The sequence below is a fragment of the Numida meleagris genome, chromosome Z, assembly GCF_002078875.1.
Source record: "Numida meleagris isolate 19003 breed g44 Domestic line chromosome Z, NumMel1.0, whole genome shotgun sequence".
In the NCBI taxonomy this organism is placed as follows: Eukaryota; Metazoa; Chordata; class Aves; order Galliformes; family Numididae; genus Numida; species Numida meleagris.
Window position 1 is genome coordinate 11,600,590 of NC_034438.1, and position 18,726 is coordinate 11,619,315.

General features: G+C 36.6%; 1 protein-coding gene across 6 annotated transcripts in view; it reads left to right on the forward strand.

Moving 5' to 3' along the window:
- Window positions 1-18,726, forward strand: part of NIPBL (NIPBL, cohesin loading factor) — a 163,540-nt gene that overhangs the window by 107,608 nt on the left and 37,206 nt on the right. For 5 of the 6 annotated variants that reach the window (XM_021379383.1, XM_021379385.1, XM_021379387.1 and 2 more), the window contains 6 exons: window positions 861-2,408; window positions 11,802-11,984; window positions 15,419-15,616; window positions 15,798-15,869; window positions 15,949-16,038; window positions 17,200-17,303. In XM_021379383.1, coding sequence (XP_021235058.1) covers window positions 861-2,408; window positions 11,802-11,984; window positions 15,419-15,616; window positions 15,798-15,869; window positions 15,949-16,038; window positions 17,200-17,303 — 2,195 coding nt within the window. The remainder of the gene's footprint in view (window positions 1-860; window positions 2,409-11,801; window positions 11,985-15,418; window positions 15,617-15,797; window positions 15,870-15,948; window positions 16,039-17,199; window positions 17,304-18,726) is intronic. The other variant, XM_021379388.1, reaches the window with a different exon arrangement.

An 18,726-nucleotide genomic window follows, 5' to 3' on the forward strand; every position in this document is an offset into this window, starting at 1 on the left:
AATGGTTTGCTCACTTTTTATTTTTCTGTATTCTACTCTTGGTGATTTTTTTATATAAACTGAAAGGATTATTGAAGATTCAAGCTCTTTACACTATGTAAAATTATCACTGAACTTTTTATTTCATCTGTGAAAAGTGGTATGGTTCTGAAGGGAAATCACTCAAGCTTGTAAGTGTATAGTTGGCCCCTAACTAATATACGTACATGTGTTGTGGTGTAGGCTGCAGCTCTTGGCATACTGCTTTTCTTCAAAGATGAGCATGGAGTGTTGGAGTTAATTTAGTCATTTTTGTACATTGGTCCTCTGTTCCTTGTCAATAATATCCATGAAATCCAACTAATGCACTGAACCGTGCAGGGAGAGCCTCTGGTTTCATCATTTCAGATCCTTGCTGATTTCATGTATAATGAAGCAGTCTGTATCTGCAAAGGAGAATCTTTTACAGTAGTGTTCATCAAAGAGCAGATATGAAGATGCACTTTAAGCTTGTCTTTGCAGACTTTTGCTTCAACATTAAATATTTTTGTTTGCTTGTTTTTTTTTGTCATTATTTATTGTGACTGCTTTGTTAGGTTGTTCTCTTGGGAGTTTTACAGGGACTTTGATTTCATGTGTTTTGAGGGTGTTTTTTAATGAATGATTGGCACCTGTGTTGGGCTGGCAATGAACAATAGTCCATAAATACATTAAAAAGTACTAGCTAGAGAAGATCTATTCTTGCTTTTAAATTCAGTAAGTTTTCTTGTATGTGCACATACATACTGTGGGTGGTCAATTTATGCAGGAAGATATTATTGCCTGTACAATTAATCTTCTTCTATATATATCATTTGTTATTTTTCTCTGTTAATTTGCAGATAAGCCTCTAAAGAAGCGAAAACAAGAAAACAAACCGCAGGAGGCGGGGGGTGCTGCTGGAGGAAATAGACCAGCTTCTCAGGAGACAGGTTCTGCAGGAAATGGGGCAAGGCCAGCATTGATGGTTAGTATTGATCTTCAGCAAGCAGGAAGAGCGGACTCTCAGGCAACAGTAACTCAGGATTTTGAGGCTATCAAAAAACCTGAAGAGATTAAGCAGTATAATGATGGGTTTGTGTGTATTCCCCAAGAAGAAACTGTTGGAGTTCTTAAACTTAAACCTGAAAACCATCCTGAGATTTTTAGGAAAAAGTCAGACTTTGAGGTTCAAAAGACAGATATCCAGCAAAATGAAAACAGACAAATGGAATTTCAGCAAAATGAGAGCAGAAGGTTGGAAAGTAAATACAATGACAATAAACAGGTAGAAGCTAAATATGACATCAAGCATGACAGCAGACAAATGGAGATAAAACAAAATGAAAACAGACAGGCAGAGTCAAAACAAAATGAGAGCAGACAAATGGAGATGAAACAAAATGAGGGAAAACAAAATAATGGCAAACAAGAAATAAGGCAGAGGCCTGAAACGCCAAAGCAGAAGAGCGAAGGTAGGCCTGAAACGCCCAAACAGAAGAGTGAAGGCAGGCCTGAAACACCAAAACATAGACATGATAACAGGAGGGACTCCAGTAAACCATTGTCAGAAAAGAAAATTGAATTATCTAGGCATAAACCTGATGTGAAATCTGATACTTCAAAGATAAAGTCTGATAGTAGATCAGATCCAGTGAAGCAAAGGCCTGATGGGCGTTCGGTTTCTGATACTCAGAGGCGTGACCACGATAGCCTTAAACAAAGATCTGAGGACAGGGAGTCAGAAAGATACAGAGGAGATCCATCCAAGATTAGAAGGACTGAATACTTGAGATCCTCAAACAGAAATGAACATGATTCTAAGTATGGTATTAAATCTGATGGTTCAAAACCTGAAAAATTTGAAAGGAAACATAGACACGACTCTGGCGAATCAAGGGAAAGATTTTCATCTGGGGATCAGAAGTCAGATCAGAAGTCAAGACCTGACAGCCCTCGTGTTAAACAGGATGGAAAAGGAGATTCTAGTAAATCAAGACCTGATAAACCTGGTTTTAGATCAACCAACAGCAAGGATGAACGAAGGACAGACAGTAATAAGAGTAAAGTAGAGAGCAATAAAGCACATCCTGACAATAAAGCAGAGTTTCCCAGTTATTTGCTGGGTGCAAGATCTGGTGCACTGAAACATTTTGTCATTCCAAAAATCAAGCGTGACAAAGATGGCAATGTCACTCAGGAGTCGAGGAAAACTGAATTTAAAGGTGAACAGAAGGACAAAGTAGAGAAGATTGGGCTAGTTGAAGATCTGAATAAAGGAGCTAAGCCTGTAGTTGTCCTTCAGAAGCTTTCTTTGGATGATGTACAGAAATTTATTAAGGATAGAGAAGATAAATCAAGGGGCTCTTGTTTTAAACCTAACAAGAACAAGTCATCCAAATCTAATAAAGGTAAGATTATTTTTGTTAACTGCATTGTATCCTGTACTCTCACTTTCTTTTAGATTTGCTGCTCCTGGGGTTAGAAAGAAAACCTAAAAGTCTGATTGTTTGTATGCTTGCTTCCTTGCTTGTACGGTGATATTAGAAATCAAAGTGAAACTCATCTAAGGGTTTGTTTCTGGAAATTGTGCCTCAGTGTTAGGTGAAATGATTTATTTATTCTGTTGCAAGTACCTAATGTAGGAAGTCTTAAACGATTTCAGTCTGTACTTCATCTGGGTATGTATCTAGTTTAAACAAAGCTGGTATACGTGTGACCTAAGCTGGTTTGAGCCTGTCTGTATAAATCAGTGTAGCTGGAGTGGTGGAAACTACTACTTAGACAAGCCCTAAGATTCTTCTGTATCTTTAATTATTAGATTGAAATTTGGCCTTCCCAGAGGTGTTTTAACTCAACAGAGTGAGAACAGGGTTACAGAATGCCATCTGCCTTTTACACCATAAGTGCAACACTTCTGGGGAGCCTCCACACTTCAGACTTTTTGACAATAAACTGCCTTAAAGGTTTTGTCTTTAGGAGAGTTCATACGTCGTTGTGTCTAGGGTCCAGTGTATGTGGCAAGAGGAAAGGAACTAGTAAACAATTGGTTGATATTTTTACACTAATACAAAAAATATTTGTGTGGTTTCCACAGTGTCCTCACTCCAAGTCAGAGAAATAGTGTTCACTGTGTTACTCAGGGCCAAAACAAACATTTTAGTTACAAACATTTTAATGCCCCAGAATGTGATTTTCATAAGCATCCTTTATTTGATTCATCCTACACTTCTTAGTAGATTGCGTAGCACATCTTTTCTAATGTTGCCTTTAGCATCCTTGTTCCGTTTCTTCTTCCATCCCTCTTATTTCGTGTAGCTTAGTGTATTTTGAATTTTCTGTTTTTTCTTGCTCGTATTTCTTGTCCTTTATTTTTTCCATTGTCATCCATCCCTCCCCCAAGAAAATGTCTTCTTCCAGCCTTACTGCATCACTGCTGTTCAGTTTAAAGTGGAGTTAGTTCAACTAGTTGAAAATGCCATTTCGATGGTCATTCTGCCTCAAGGAATAATTCTTCCTCGGATAAGCTGAATGTTTTGTAAACTGAACATCTATACAACCTCGAGAGCTGTTTTAATAAATTTTAAATTTGAAAATTGTGCCTTTGTTGTGCACGTGGATAAACCTTCGTTGCTGTGTGAAAAGACAAACGTTTTTGTTGCATTTTGCTGACAAGTTTGGAAATTCCTGATGGTCCGTTTTGGCACCTGCAAGGAAGAAACAATGTTCTTCTCTCTTCTGATCTTTCAGCATTTCTTTTTTTCCTGAAAGATGCAGTCTGTCTCAGCGGAAAGTTATGGAATTATTTTGAAAGGGTTGTTTGTTTGTTTGTATGTTTGTAAGGGGTCTTACCGTAGCCTCTTTTGAACAGGTCAGAATGAACACTCTGGTTTTAACATTTGTGAATGCCTTTTATCCTGTTTTTACTGAAATGTGTGTTGTGGGAGCTCCATGGAACTATTTCCTTCAATTTTGAGATTGTGAGGTCGTGTGCGCCATCCTTCCTTTACAGGGCTTCAGCGAATACCTTCTATACTGCTTCCTTGAGCTGTACTCATCAGCTATGTTACCAGTTTCTCAGTTAATGTATTCAGAGCAACATTTACTTTATTAAAGCGTGATACAGATATGAGTAATAAGAGAAACTAACTGCTGGTGTAAGGTAGCATGTCTGGTTCTTTGTGTGTGAAGGGCTGTCTCTCCAAAACAAGCATGGGGTATGTAATGCAGGTTTTAGTTTAGGACAAAAGAATGTGTGTGTTTTTAAGACTTGTGCAGAAACGCCATTTGGATCTTCAAATATAATCCTTGAAAGTTTGTTTAAAAAATTCCAATGCCTATTCCCACTCCTTCAATGTATAGGTTGCTATTACAGGATTTCACTACCTGTTCAACTCTTCTGTAGACACAAATTTGGTTGCTCGATGTAAGTCTTCTAAACGCGCTAAACTGTCTGCCGTTGTGTCTGAAATTTCAGTGCAGATTTTCCCTTTCTTCAAAGGTATTCTTTGTACATAGACCTATAGGAGCAGCTAAAGATTTCACTGCACTTTGGTCATCTTCATGTTGTAGAGTTACAAAAGTGCGCCTAGATTTACTTTCTCCTGTGCCTGTGTGCTTTTTTTTTGGAGCCTACAGTGACTCTTGTTTGCACTCTGGTAATTTATAGCAATGTCAAATTCTGTGGCATTTGTGTAACACGATGTTTTATCTCTGAGTTCTAGCACTACTGGAAACGGTCTGACTTGTCAAGCTCAGTAATCAGCTAGGTGCTCATCTTCTAGGTAGGAATGACAAGGAAAATTGCAGATGGTATTAAGAGTAATGTAGGTAGTGATATAGTAATGTCATTACGGGGTTAAATTGGCATTCTTATGTTGGCTTAAATTTTAATGCTGATGTTTGAAAGCATTAACAGTGAAGTCTTTTTTTGGTAAAGTGATTTCCTGAGAACTCTCATTGACAAATTTAAGGTTCTTCTTGCAAAAATGCATTTATTTCAGTTGTTATATCTAGTTCTATGTTATTCTTAGTAATGCTGTGTTTGTAAAATGTCTTTAGAAGCTAGACCTTGCCAATCTCCTTTTATTAATTTGTGAAGATGAGAACTCTGTTACTGGCAGTAGGGAACAAATAACTTACAATAGTTACCACAGTAATTCAATAGCTTTAGAGAATTACTGTCACTGATACAATGGTTCTCATGATTTTTAGCAGTTTTAAGAAATTGTGTCATTTGTTTTCTCTATTCTTTGCCTGCATCTTTCATATTGCTCTTTTGAAACCTTCCTTTCCATCAAAAAATGCTTCTTGCTTCTCAGTGTAACCTGTACTATTATAAAATCCTTTTTGAATATCTGCTGCTTTTCGGTGGGCAGTGATTACCTCTGCTGCATTGTAGAATTACTCATTGGCTGCATCCAGATTCTAACCAGGTCTGGGTTCTTTCCTCAAAGCCAGAGTGAGTACTGGAGACTTAACCTCTCCTTTTATTAGCCTGAGTACTGGGTGCCAGTACTAGGGCAGATGAAGAAAAATTATTTGGAAAGATGTGTTCAAGCAGATTGCGTGGAATGATACAGGACATACTTTTCTCTCCCACTAAATCTATTGCTGTCTAGATTCACGTGGGCACAGGACTACGATCCTCAAGGATTTTGTGTACCATGTAAAGAACATAGTGGAACACTTTTCTTTCAGTGTTCTTTGAGGAAAATGTTCTTAATGTTCTTTAAGGAAAAGAGCAGTGCAAAGCATATTTTTAAATTTGCATGCTGATATTTGGAATTCCGCAGCTTTAACGAGTAAGCTGTTCATCACACACATTTAGTAATTGAACCCTTTGCACTGTAGTGCCTGACTGCTGAACTATAGTAGTGCTTAAGTATTTTAAAAAGACATTTATTTTCCAAACATCTTTTTAAAGTAGGGAGGTACTTATATCCTTTCTTTCTAATTTGGATATCCCACTACCAACATCTCACCACCTGCTGACAGCCAGCCAATCCCCAAGCTTAAGCCTGCCCCCAGCCAGCTCCCCACAGCTTTATGGGCTTTTGCATGATGTCATGTGATGTGGAACTTCCCCCTTGTTCAGTTCAGGGCCCCTATCCTCCACTCTGTTCCCGCTGCTGTGCAGTAAAGGCGGCAGCTCTTCCTGTGTGAGTGGCCCAGCGCACATCACTCAGTAGCAGCCAAAACATCAGTGTGATATTAACACTGTCTCAGAAACCAGCACAGTGTTTCCATTTGTAATGTCAAAAAGAAAGTGTATAACAAGTTGTCAATAGAAGTTTCTGAATGTGGAGAGTGGCTAAATTTAAACTTCTGAGAAAAAACTTTCTGAACACTGAGAAATGCAAACTTAAGATAAATATCTCCACCATAAACAAGCAGTCCTTTTCCATCTTCCACCCTTCTGTGGTATTTCACTTGAAGTGTTAATATTTGGAAAGATTGCATTTTAAAATATGGGGTGCATTCTAAGATTGAAAATAAGCAATTTCATTAATTTCATTAAATTTTCCTTCTTACAATATATTAGCACATATGTCAACTGTTTACAGACTGGTTCAGCCCGATTCCATGACTAATGGGGTGGGGGACCCACGGATCCACGCCCCAGGAAAGGGAAAGGGGAAAAAAGAATAAGGAGATGGGCCTAAGAACAAAACAGTGGCAACAATCTGAGGAGAAACAAACTACTTTACTAAATATCAGAATGCAAAATAACACAATATAATACAATATAATTACAATTTAAGCTAATAAATTCAATACAATGAGAGAGAGTGTCCAAAATTAAGGTAGGCCTTACTCTAGTGCCAGTGGTGAGATGGCTAGGGAGCAAGATGCTGCCGGGATGAGAGACGGGATGAGAAGAGAGCGTCTCGTGATCTGTAAAGTTTTATCTTTCCCTCTGAACAGAAATGGTAACAGAGCAGCAAAGGCCCCTGGGAAATGTAGTTCTTCTGAGGACCAGGTACCTGGAACTATCCACGGAACTGGAGCATTAACTCTTTAACTCCCAGTATAATACATGATGTTATGATGTGGAATACCAATAACCCAAAATCATAAAACCATGACAACATGAAACTTGAAAAGACAATATATGTGGGAGACTAGCTTATGCTGAAGGCTTCATTATTGTAAACTTCACTTTCAAAATGAGCTTTGGGGCAGCTTTTCTCAAGTACTTCTTCATTTGCCACAGTAGGTGTACATGCAAACTGTTTATTTAGATATCATGAGTACATAGTTATAGAATCACAGAATAATCCAAGTTGGAGGAGACTCGCAGCACAGAGCTCAACTCGTGGCTTCACACAGGACCACCCAAAATACAAACCTTATGTCTGAGTGTGTTGTCCGGACACTTCTTGAACTCCAGCAGCTTGGGGCTGTGCCCACTGCCCTGGGCAGCCTGTGCCATGCCCACCGCCCTCTGGGCAGAGCCTTTCCCTTACTCCCTGGCCCTCCCCTGTCACAGCTCCATGCTGTTACCTTGGGCCCTGTCGCTGTCACAGAGAGCAGAGCTCAGTGCCGCCCTCCACTCCCTGTGAGGAGCTGCAGCCTCCATGAGGCCTCCCCTCAGCATGCTCTGTGCTGGGCCCAACAAACTGAAAGTCCTCAGCTGCTCCTCATCCATCTTGCCCTCCAGACTCTTCACCATCATTGTAACCCACCTTTCAACACACACTAATAGTTTTATGTCCTCCTTATATTGTGGCCAAATAAGAAAGTAATAATGCATTACAACTAATAAAGGAAGTTTCTGAGGTCATCAGAATGTGATTAGTGATACTAGTTACCATTCAAGCAGGTTTGTGTATTTTGGTATCATTACTGTCATTTTAAATAGTATCAAGAAAATAGGTTTACCTAACTTGTTTCTGGCAGAATATTGCTTGCTGTAAAACTCCATAGCAAATACTTTTATGTCTTTTTACAGTCTTACTTAGATCATTGTAAAGCAGCAAAGTAATTAATCCAAATTTATATATGGTCAAGCAGATAGCATCTTACAAGCCAGGTCTAGAAATCTACCTAATATCTAAATACTGTTACAATATTTCATGCAAAACCACATCCACAGAATCCCAGTGTGAGTAATGTATAGACACATTCTAAGCCTACTAAATACACAGTTTACCTGTCAAATTTCATTTAAATTAGTTCCTATTTCCAAAAGGCACTGCAGAGAATGACTGCATGGACAAGATGATGAGCAGAGTCAGCATGAGTCACAAGCCTTATTTTCTCACGATGTTAAGAAAAATATAAATAATCTGTATCATTCAAGATATTAAATATACCAAATGAAAATTTTTTGTGGTTTAAGTCAGCAGGCAGCAAGGCACCACAGAGTCATTCAATCAGCCCCTTCTCCCAGAAAGGTCACAGAATTCAACGCCTTGCTCCATGCAGCACCACCCAAAATCTGAACCCTATGCCTGAGAGCATTGTCCAAATGCTCCTTAAACTCTGTCAACTCAGGGCCGTGCCCACTGCCTTTGGGAGCCTGTTCCACATCTGACCACCCTCTGAAGAGAGCCTTTTCCTATACCTTCACATGACACTTCCATGATCTATCTCTGTGCTGTTTATCATGAGGCAATTCTGAATACTGCTCTGAAAGTAATGCCTCCTATTTTATTATGTTAGCTCATAACATCTGGATTGGTGGTATGGCAGTAGAGGTTGAACCTTCCCACCAATATCCCATTACATGCTGTTGCTGTGTGACAGATGGCAGCAGAGAGGCAGTCTCACAAAATCATGTCTGCCATGGAACTATGTATGAAGCAAATGTGTGTCACTGAATTCCTCCATGGAGAAAAAGTGGCACCCATTGACATCCATTGCTGCTTGCTGAACATTTATGGAGACCAACCAGTGAATGTGAGCGCAGTGAGGTGGTGGATGGTGTGCCTCACCAGTGGTGACAGCAGCAGTGGGTCACCTGCACTGGTATGGGTTTTTATGAGCACAGTATGCAGGCTCTTGTTGATCACTGGTGAAAATGCATAGCTAATGGTGGTGACTATGTTGAAAAATAGTGTTTTGTAGCTGCGATTTTGCTCATTCAAATACTGTTATTGTGTTCTTTGTATCTGTTGTAGTTTCCATGAAAAAAAGTTGGAGGCATTACTTTCAGAGCAACCTACATGTGTATAAGGAAAGCTGGTGTTGATTGCTTCCATTGCATTAGCTAGGTATTTGTAGACCTTTCAACTGTATGTGGCAAAACTACATGTAGTAGAAAAGTTTCCAAAATGTGGGAGGAAGGTTATGGATTAATTCATCATTAGCTAAGACTCTCTGGCTCATTTTTAACTGCATTATGTTTTGTCAAGAATTGCTGGTGAGAGACAAATATCTTTACGGTCAGTAGATAATTCAGTAACATCTGAAGGTTCTTGAATACCTTCTCTAAGAAACCTTTTGATCTCGGTGATCAAACAAAAACAGCAATGCCTTCTTCCTTCAGCAATCAACTAGCATGCAAGTCATGAATAGCGCTGTATAGATTCAGACAAGCACTGAAGAAGAAATGGCTATTTATGTTTGCAGCTCTTCAATTGTTTTTACAGCTATTCTATGACTCGCCCTTCAGTTTCACCAGTGTGGAGTAGAGAAAAGATCTGGTTATGGTGGTACTTTCTTGTGGTTCTTTTTGCTTGTTTGTTTTAATAGCTGTGGCAGCTTTGAGAGTATGTTTCAAGTGATGTCTGAAGAACACTAATGACTGTAGTCTATTTTGAGCATACTATGTATGTTGATTAGTTGATGGCAGTCATTGGGGAAACAAAAAAAGTTTTTCCTTTGAAGAGGACAGCTTTTCAGAAAGCTCTGTTTCCTGGATCATTCTTAATTTTTGGATTAACTCTACTACAGCTAATTTCCCCTTTGCTCTTGACTGGAGTTCCAAAGTACATAAAATCCCTGAATTTCTTCAAAAAAGAATGAGCAGTCATTTTCCTGGTGTATCGGAATTGTTGATACGTATGCAGTCATGCCCAACTGCATGAGTAAAACTTCTTAGATTTGGGTATTTACGGTCCTTAACAGCTAAGGAAACTACATGCAGCAGTCTCTCTTCAGGGAACATTGTGGGAGATACAAAATGTTCAAAGATGGCTTCTAGAGACCTTTACAAAAAAATCTGTTTGTCCTCTTTTCTATTATTTCCTTCTTAAATAAAGAATACTTTATGTATTTTTTAATAAACAAATAAAAGAGGAAGTTTATCCTTTTTTCTAAAGGATCTGTAGCTGGCAAGAGTGCAATTCAAGCACTCAACTAAATTAGTTGAATTTAGCATTGGAGAACATTGAAAAAATAAAGACGTTTGGTAAGGAAATTAATTATTTCCCCGAATATTTAAAAATTAAATAAATATTAAATGAATATTAAATAAATATTTGAATGTTTACATTTTTGTTCTTTCATTGATATGTAATCAACATGATAACAGCTGATTTATTTTTGAAGTTTGTTCCCAGTGTATTCTCAAAATCAGTCAGAAAAAGCAAGAGTACATATGCCTGGCAGATAGAAGAGAGTAGCCTGTGAGTTTTGTTTATTGTTTTGGGGTGGTTTTTTTTTAAATATTTTAAGGGTTTTCTTACTTAAAATGCATCACCTTTCAGCTTACCAAGACATTTGTTGTATACAGTGTAAGCAAAATGAAGAACAAATTCAATTCTAACAGTTTCTCAAAACAGTAATCACAACCTTAATATTACATCATGAATTTTGAAACTGTGTAGTTGTCTTTAGTCTGAGAACTAGTGCTAATGAATATATGGTATATTACTGATTTCTTTCTTCTCCAAGTGATCTTAGTAATTATTCTGTTTTAAATATATTTTTCCTAGTAGACTCAGAAAGGCTTAAATATATATTTGTAGAAATTTGTAGACTCCTGCTGATGTATGTGCATATGGCTTTTAAACATATGTATGAATCTGTATGCTGCTTTTGTTCATTTACTTTTGGCTGTTTTTTGCGAAGCATTCATTTGGCCGAACGTTCTGTAGTTTTTTTGTTCTATGAATAGTTGTACTGATTTCAATACATTTACCCACAGTACATAAAATTGAGCATATGTTTTAGGGGAATCAGGATCTGAGGCTCTTTAGTGAATGGTCTGTACCTGTGGAAATTGTGTTAAAACACATACGTGCAAATTTCTGTCTCTTCTAGAATTGGATGGAAGCTGCCTCCCCCTAAATTCTGCATAGTTGTACAAAGGGACGCGAAGTATTGGTGTGGGGACACCACTACTCAGACAGACTTGTGTAGCCTCCAGATTAGATCTGGCTGGCATCCAGCCAGCTGGTAGTACGTGCAGATGAACTAATCCATCCAAACCAAATTATGGTAAAGCACACTGAATCCTTCATTCACCTACACTTTCAAGAGAACTTGTTAAATTCAGAGAATGAACAAAAATGAGACTGTTTTGTGGAAACAGAGCACAAATATCATTTTACAAATGTAATTCACCAGTTTAAATTTGTTTTTATTTTCATGCTTAACATGATGGAGATGTTTATGCTATTTATTACGTTAATTTTTATTTGCAGCGTGAACAATGTATTAAGTTCTAGAAATGCCTGTCAAATACCTCCAGATATATCTAACTTCTAACTATGGTATTGCTAGTGGATAGTCTGTAAGTGGTTTCTGAAAAATAATTGTAGTGTTGGGCACTTTTTTTTAAATCTTTTTTTTTCTTCTTTTTTTTCTTTTTTTATCTTTGGGTTCAAATTGACTCTCCTTACTTTCATTAATAGGTAGCATAGATCAGTCAGTGTTAAAAGAGTTGCCTCCTGAGCTCCTGGCAGAAATTGAATCCACCATGCCTCTTTGTGAACGTGTGAAAATGAACAAGCGCAAACGTAGCACAGTTAATGAGAAACCAAAATATGCTGAAATCAGTTCTGATGAAGACAATGACAGTGAAGAAGCTTTTGAATGTAAGTAGTACATAATTCTGTTCCTACTGCAAAACAAGACTAATATTTTCTTTCTCAAAAGAATTTATTTTTAAGTTGGCTAGTCTAAAATGTATGAAAACAAGTATGCTGTACAGACAACTACTTGCCTAAAAATCTTTTTTTTCCCTTATAAAAGAGTAATTATTCTACTTCAGTTTGTTACTCAAGATGAAAAGCAGCTACTGTTCACATTTGTTTCTGTACTTACCTTATGGGAAGCCATTCCTTGGACTTTTTTTAGTTATGCTGCAAAACATTTTTAGAAAATCTGATTTAAGAAGAGAGCCTGTAAGGCTGCTCAGAAAACTTACATACAAAGCTATGCAGAGGGAAAAAGTGTACATAGATTTTAAATTATTCTTAGTTTCACTGATAAGTGAAGAATTCCCAGAATTCCTTCTTGAATTTTTATGACATGATAAATCAAGAACGCTAGTGCCTAGAAATTTCTTAAAGTATTTCTTCTTTTACTCTTTCCCTGGTATATTGCTAGAAAAACTGGATTTACTTCTTTTGGGTTCTCATAATAACATTTACTGTTGATACTAGCCTTGAATTAAGTGATCTTAAAGAAAGAAGCTTGTAATTAGAATTTTGCTGGGTGATTAGATAATGCTCATGTCAAAAATTGCGATGTACCTCTAAGTTAGGAAGGGTTTTTCTACTTTTTAGTAAGTGTTTTTAGTGTTTGCTTGTAAATATGAAGTTCAGTTAGCCAGCAGTGAAAAGATACTCCTTAAAAATGTAGTAAATTGAGACTAAGTAACATCTTTGCTGTATTAGCTTGTATAGATCTACAACAGAAGTGGCTGTTGCTGTTAACCTGAGAGGACATCTTCCTTTTAATGATTTTTTTCCCATGTTTAGACTCTTTCCACTTTTGCTTATGTAAGCATCTTACTGAACTTTGCAAACCACAGTGTTTTGCTTCTTAGTCTGTCTTAAGGTCCAGAAGAGAAAGATTTCATCCCGCATTTTAACATGTTTCAAATTCTCCTCCAACAGATACACAGTGCTTGTGCATATGCACATAAAAATTGTCATAGTAATACCTCTGATCTTTATGAAAGAAACAGTGTCCCTTTTGTTTCTTCTTCCTTTAAAATATAACTGAATGCTGCCTTGACTGTGAGTAAGAGATTGTGAGTTAACTTGTATAATATTTAATTGTAGCAAGGCATTAATGATGATGTGCTTCATTCAGGATTCTATATTCTCTCTTTAGCACACATGGTTAAGGTGTTAGTAATCTGGAACAGGGAATTAAAAAAAAAGAGTAAAGTGAAATTATTTAATTGATTAGGAGTGGAGAGGATTGTCAGAGTGGAGAAATTTCAGAGACGTTGTAGTCTAGTTGTTAGTCACAGTTGAAATTCTTAAATATAAGGTACTATACTTCTAGTTTTGTAAGTTTAAACCTAGAAAAATATGCAATAGTGGTTGTTATTGAAGATAATAAATTCATTTGAGTATATCAATTCATTAAATAATGAGACATTAAAATTGATGAAATCTTTCTTATACTATATAGGATTAATATGTTACTGTATAAATGTTTTGCAGAATTCAGATGGAAATTGGATACTTACAGCATGGATATTCCTTATTTATGTCTAAAATGAATATTATTTTTAAAATGTTATTAAAGCTTACATTTTTAGTTAATTTTATCTACTTCAAAGCAAACTTTCTGCAGTACTGATTCTTAGTAGCTGTTCTCATGTTCATATTATTTGTCTTGCAGAACCAACACAACTTTAACACATTCTGTTTTGCCATGCAGCACTGATAAAATGGTCAATTTAAATTTCTGCTGAAAGGTGGTATCAAAAGTTAATTTTTTTCACGGAGGTGTAGCTGGAGCCAGAATTTGTCTGACAATGTAAATTGCTGCTGGTGATCTGTAAACTCTGGAGACAGAATCCACTTATACAAAATACTGTCTCGTGAGGAAAAAAAGAGAATCAAATGTACAAAATCCTTTTCATCCTTAAGACGTTTATTTCTTTACCTGGTGCATTCAGTTCAGGTAGCACAGATAGCCTTCCATTTCTTCAATTGCAGTTAGCTTTCAGCCATTTATAACAGAAACTGTTAGTAGCTCAGGCATCACGAACATGACTGTACTGCCTCCAGAAGCAAATCTGATCCAGAAGTAGTACAGCTCAAAGCCTGATCTAAGATATTAAAGTAGCAGACCACCTGTTGTGACAATTTCATACTGTGTTTTCAGAAGTGGAAACTCTCTAGGGTGCAATGCGCTATCACCTCAGATTCAATAGTTCTTTATTCATACTGCCTGCCACTGGGCTGCTTACTGGCTTTATTTTGATATGGATAATATCTTCTTTCCTATGCATATCATGAAACTGGAATTGTGGAAGAAATTTGTCAGTTCTGTTCCAGTTCTGTATAAATGCTTGGAGACATTCTTCTCAAAAGCAACTTAATATACAGTCATACCTTTTTAAACATCAGGAGTGTTTGGCAGAAACATGTGCAAATGTAAGGGCTGTTCAATGCTGCTTCATGAGAATAGTAAACTGCTAGTCTAGAGTGTAATGGTTTGGAACCATTTGGTCTACTCAGCACAGTCTATGTTAGACATCTTTTTGTTAGCCCAGTCATCCTGTTACATTAGATGATTGAAAGATTCATGGATGAAACTATGAAATATCTTTTTTTTATTACATCTTAGCGCCCTTTCTCCTTAAAGATGTACAAGACTGCCCTCAAAAATAGCAGAGAACTCTACATTCCCTTTCCCTGAATATCTTATTTCTACCAAATCTTTGTTTCCATTGAAACACTTGTCCTGATTTCTTCAACATTTAGTTCTGCTGTGCTTTTTGGTCTTGACTGGAAACTGGTGATAAAAGCCATCAGTGATAAATACTGACTGTTTAGTCCATAGTTGTTTATCCTTTTCACTGAATTATGTGCAGTATATATCAAGACAAGTTTTTGGATTTCTTCACAAAACAGACTATATTTAAGCAGCTAGATTATAAGTCTAGTTGGAATTTCCTCTGTTAGATGGGCAAAGTGAGCACTGAGTTGCCCTTGATAATAGTCACAGTTACGTAACTGAAGAAAATATCTGAATGTTTTCTTAAGAAAGGAGAGGATGAAAATTATTTTGTTCCATTCTACTTTGTTTAAAAGGACTAGAGTCCTTTAAATTCATACTTTTAAGTATTTGCTGGTGTCTTTGACAATTTAAGGCAAATTTTTCATGTAACTCAAAATGAATTGTTAGATTCATGCCATAACAGAATTTTATATAATGGTTTTGGAGTGTTTACTTGTTTTATGGAACAGTTATATGGTAATGTTTCATTTGTAAAACTATAATTTTGAGATCTTAAAACTGGAGGTTTTATACTTAGAATGAAAATGCATTTCATTTCTAGCTTCTCGAAAAAGACATAAAAAGGATAGAGATGAAGCTTGGGAGTATGAAGAGCATGACAGAAGAAGTTCTGGTGACCACAGAAGAAGTGGTCATTATCATGAAGGAAGAAGAACTTCTGGTAGTGGCCGTTACCGTAATCGCAGTCCTGATGACTCTGATATGGATGATTATTCTCCTCCTCCTAGCCTCAGTGAGGGTAACTCATCGTTGTAAAAATTCATTTTCTTTCATAATACTAGTGCATTTTTAAAGGATAAGTTGAACATAGTGAAATAAACATTTTTACATGCAGTATTTAATAGAAGCACAAGAAATGTAAATAATCCTTTATTTCATTTTGACAAACTGTTAGCTTCACTCTTTGCTCTCTTACCTAGTGGCAAGAAAAATGAAGAAAAAAGAAAAACAAAAGAAGAGGAGAGCTTACGAACCTAAACTAACACCTGAAGGTAATTTTCAAATTTATTTTTGTCAGTTTTTATTTTCTGCATTGTACATAAAATAATCTCTTTTTTTTTTTCCCACCAGAAATGATGGATTCTTCAACTTTCAAAAGATTTATTGCTTCAATAGAGAATATTTTGGAAAATCTGGAAGACATGGATTTTACAACCTTGGGTAATATGTCAGAAATTTTCAAAGTGCTTCCCCCCAGCTAGAAACACAAGAAATGACAAATCGCATTTCTAGTATTTTCGGGCTTCCTTCTTCCTAATTTAATTTCCTCTGATACATGCTAGAATATATAGTATTTATATGGCTTCCACCTTGAGTGGGTAACTTTACCTTTCCATTTCACTTGCTGCTGGAGGCAGATCTTCCTTCCTCCTCACTGCGAAATCCAAAAGAATCATAAATCCTAATGAGACAAATAACAGTCTACTGGAGTGCATCTGCTGCTTTATTATTCTTCTCAAGTGGCAGGGTGCTTGCACACTTTTCACTATAACAGGATTAGAATGAGGAAAGAGGTACGGAAAAACAAATCACTATAGTTTGTAAAGCAATCGAGTCTATACCCCTGGATTTAAAACTGTTGTTCTTTCTGTGCAAATAGGTTGTCCCATAACTAATGCCTCCTCTTTATTTCCATGGAAACTATAACAGATACAAAGAGCTCAAGAACATTATTTGATAGAGCAAATTCTCAGCTACAAAACAATATTCACCTACATAGTCACCACCATTAGCAATGCATTTTTGCCAACCATGAACACAAACCTGCACGCCACTTTCATAAAAAAATGCATGGCTGTACAGAATGTGGCTTGTATTTCATGTTGTAGTCATCTCTGCTGAAACACACCACCCACTGCCTGATTGTGCTCACATCCACTGATTGGTCTTCATAAGCGTTGATGAATATCAATGCATGCCATTTTTTCTGTGTATCCTTAGATATCATAGGCATTTTTCCAACTATTGTTCTGACACAGATTTGAGCTTTAGAGTTAGAATCATTCATGATTAGTTTTGCCAAAAGAGGGTAGTACTGCAAGAGCTGCTGTAAATGAGCTGCTATATAAAAAAAGTAGATGCCTCATGTTAGGCTGTTAAATGATATTTCGGAGCATGTGATCAGTCATATTGAGCAAGATGTTGTTTTATCAAAACGAAAAGTCATCATCACTAGTTGGAACTAACTATTGGATGCTAGCTATTTGTGAAGCAGTTCTTTAACATGTTTTCTTGCATTTGCTTTTTCACATTGGCTGTCAGTACTGCATTCTTTGAAGTCTTACTAAATATATGACTGTTTACTTTTTTTTTTTTTTTTAGGCGATGATGATGAGATTCCACAGGAATTGCTGCTGGGAAAACATCAGCTTAATGAGTTGGGTAGTGAATCTGCAAAAATCAAGGCAATGGGTATTATGGACAAGGTACATCTTCATAGTCTTTACCTCTTTTTGAACATTTAATTTCATCACACCGGCAAAAAACATGTGTTCACTGTAATGACATTTCAACCCCTTCAGTTGTGCACGTGGCATACTGTGAACAGTTATGCTTACACTGAACTTAACGGAAGTGCTTAAATAGTTACTCAATCTCAACTACTGATTTCTCTGATGCCAAGGTGTTTTTGTGTCTGTGGCAGCTAAGCACCATGTACTAATTTGTAACATATGCAACTGAGCAGAAAGATGTAAATTAATTTATTTTCACAGAAGCAGATTGACTTATTGTCTGCTCCTTACAGCTGGTTTTGAGCAACCACAGTAAAATTGAACAAAATTTGCAGTCGAAAAGTCCACTCTTTCTAATATAAGCTGTCAGTACATTGTGAATATGTGATGTCCATCTAGCATCATATTGAATTGCCTAGTTCTTCCCATGTTTCCAGAAAAACCTTTCAAACTTAAAATATTTAATGTCTCTGGTGATAAGATTCAGTTTCTGTAGACTGCCTGTTCTGGATTGTTGGCTATACTCTTCCTGACTTCAAAAGAATTTTCTGTGATGGTGCAAACTGTTGGTATGGCACTTCTAGAAACAATTTTCTTAATTTCCTTATCTTCCTAAAACTCTTGGTTTTGGGCAGTCTTATGTTATGCTCTTAGTCTGCCTGCTCTTGACCACCTTCTATGTTTATGAAGTGTCTGTTAAGTGACAAGTGCAAGTCACTAAAGGATTTTCTTTAAACCAAGATTCAGATGCACTTCTTTGCCTTTTCTTCAGTCCTCCCTACCTTCATCTGTAGAATGTTTTCACCCTGAGTGTTTTGTCTTCTTCATAGTTCTCACCCTTAACCTCTGTTACATATTTTTTTTTAATAGACATGTGCATACACATATATGTAAAATCAGAATTCTGTTACTTCTGAAAATGAACACCAGTATTATCTGGATGAGTGAAAGAGATTTTTCTGGAGTTATTGTATTTTTATCTGTATGTTCTACAGATTATTTAATTCTGTAGGATATCAGTTAGCAACTTTGTGTTATGTTTTTCAGCATGTTAATTTTTCAAAGTTAATAAAATTAGTAAGAATACATTTCCTATATATTAGCACTCAAATACCAAGGAAATTTATTTCTGCTTTTCTGCAAGGTTTGGATCTTCTACTAATGAAGCTGTATATGGTCAGCTAGAATATGTGGCTCATACTTGGAACTGCTGAAATTCAGTTTCTAGAAATGAGACTGTAAAACTATACAACATTTGTAGCAGATATGCAGTTTTAAATCTATTCCTACAGATTTTCCTGGTTGAAAAAAAATATTAGATTGCAGTCTAAAAACATACTTCAATGCTTTAATTTTATAATCCAAACTCTCAGTTATGCTCAAGTCAAAATTTAAT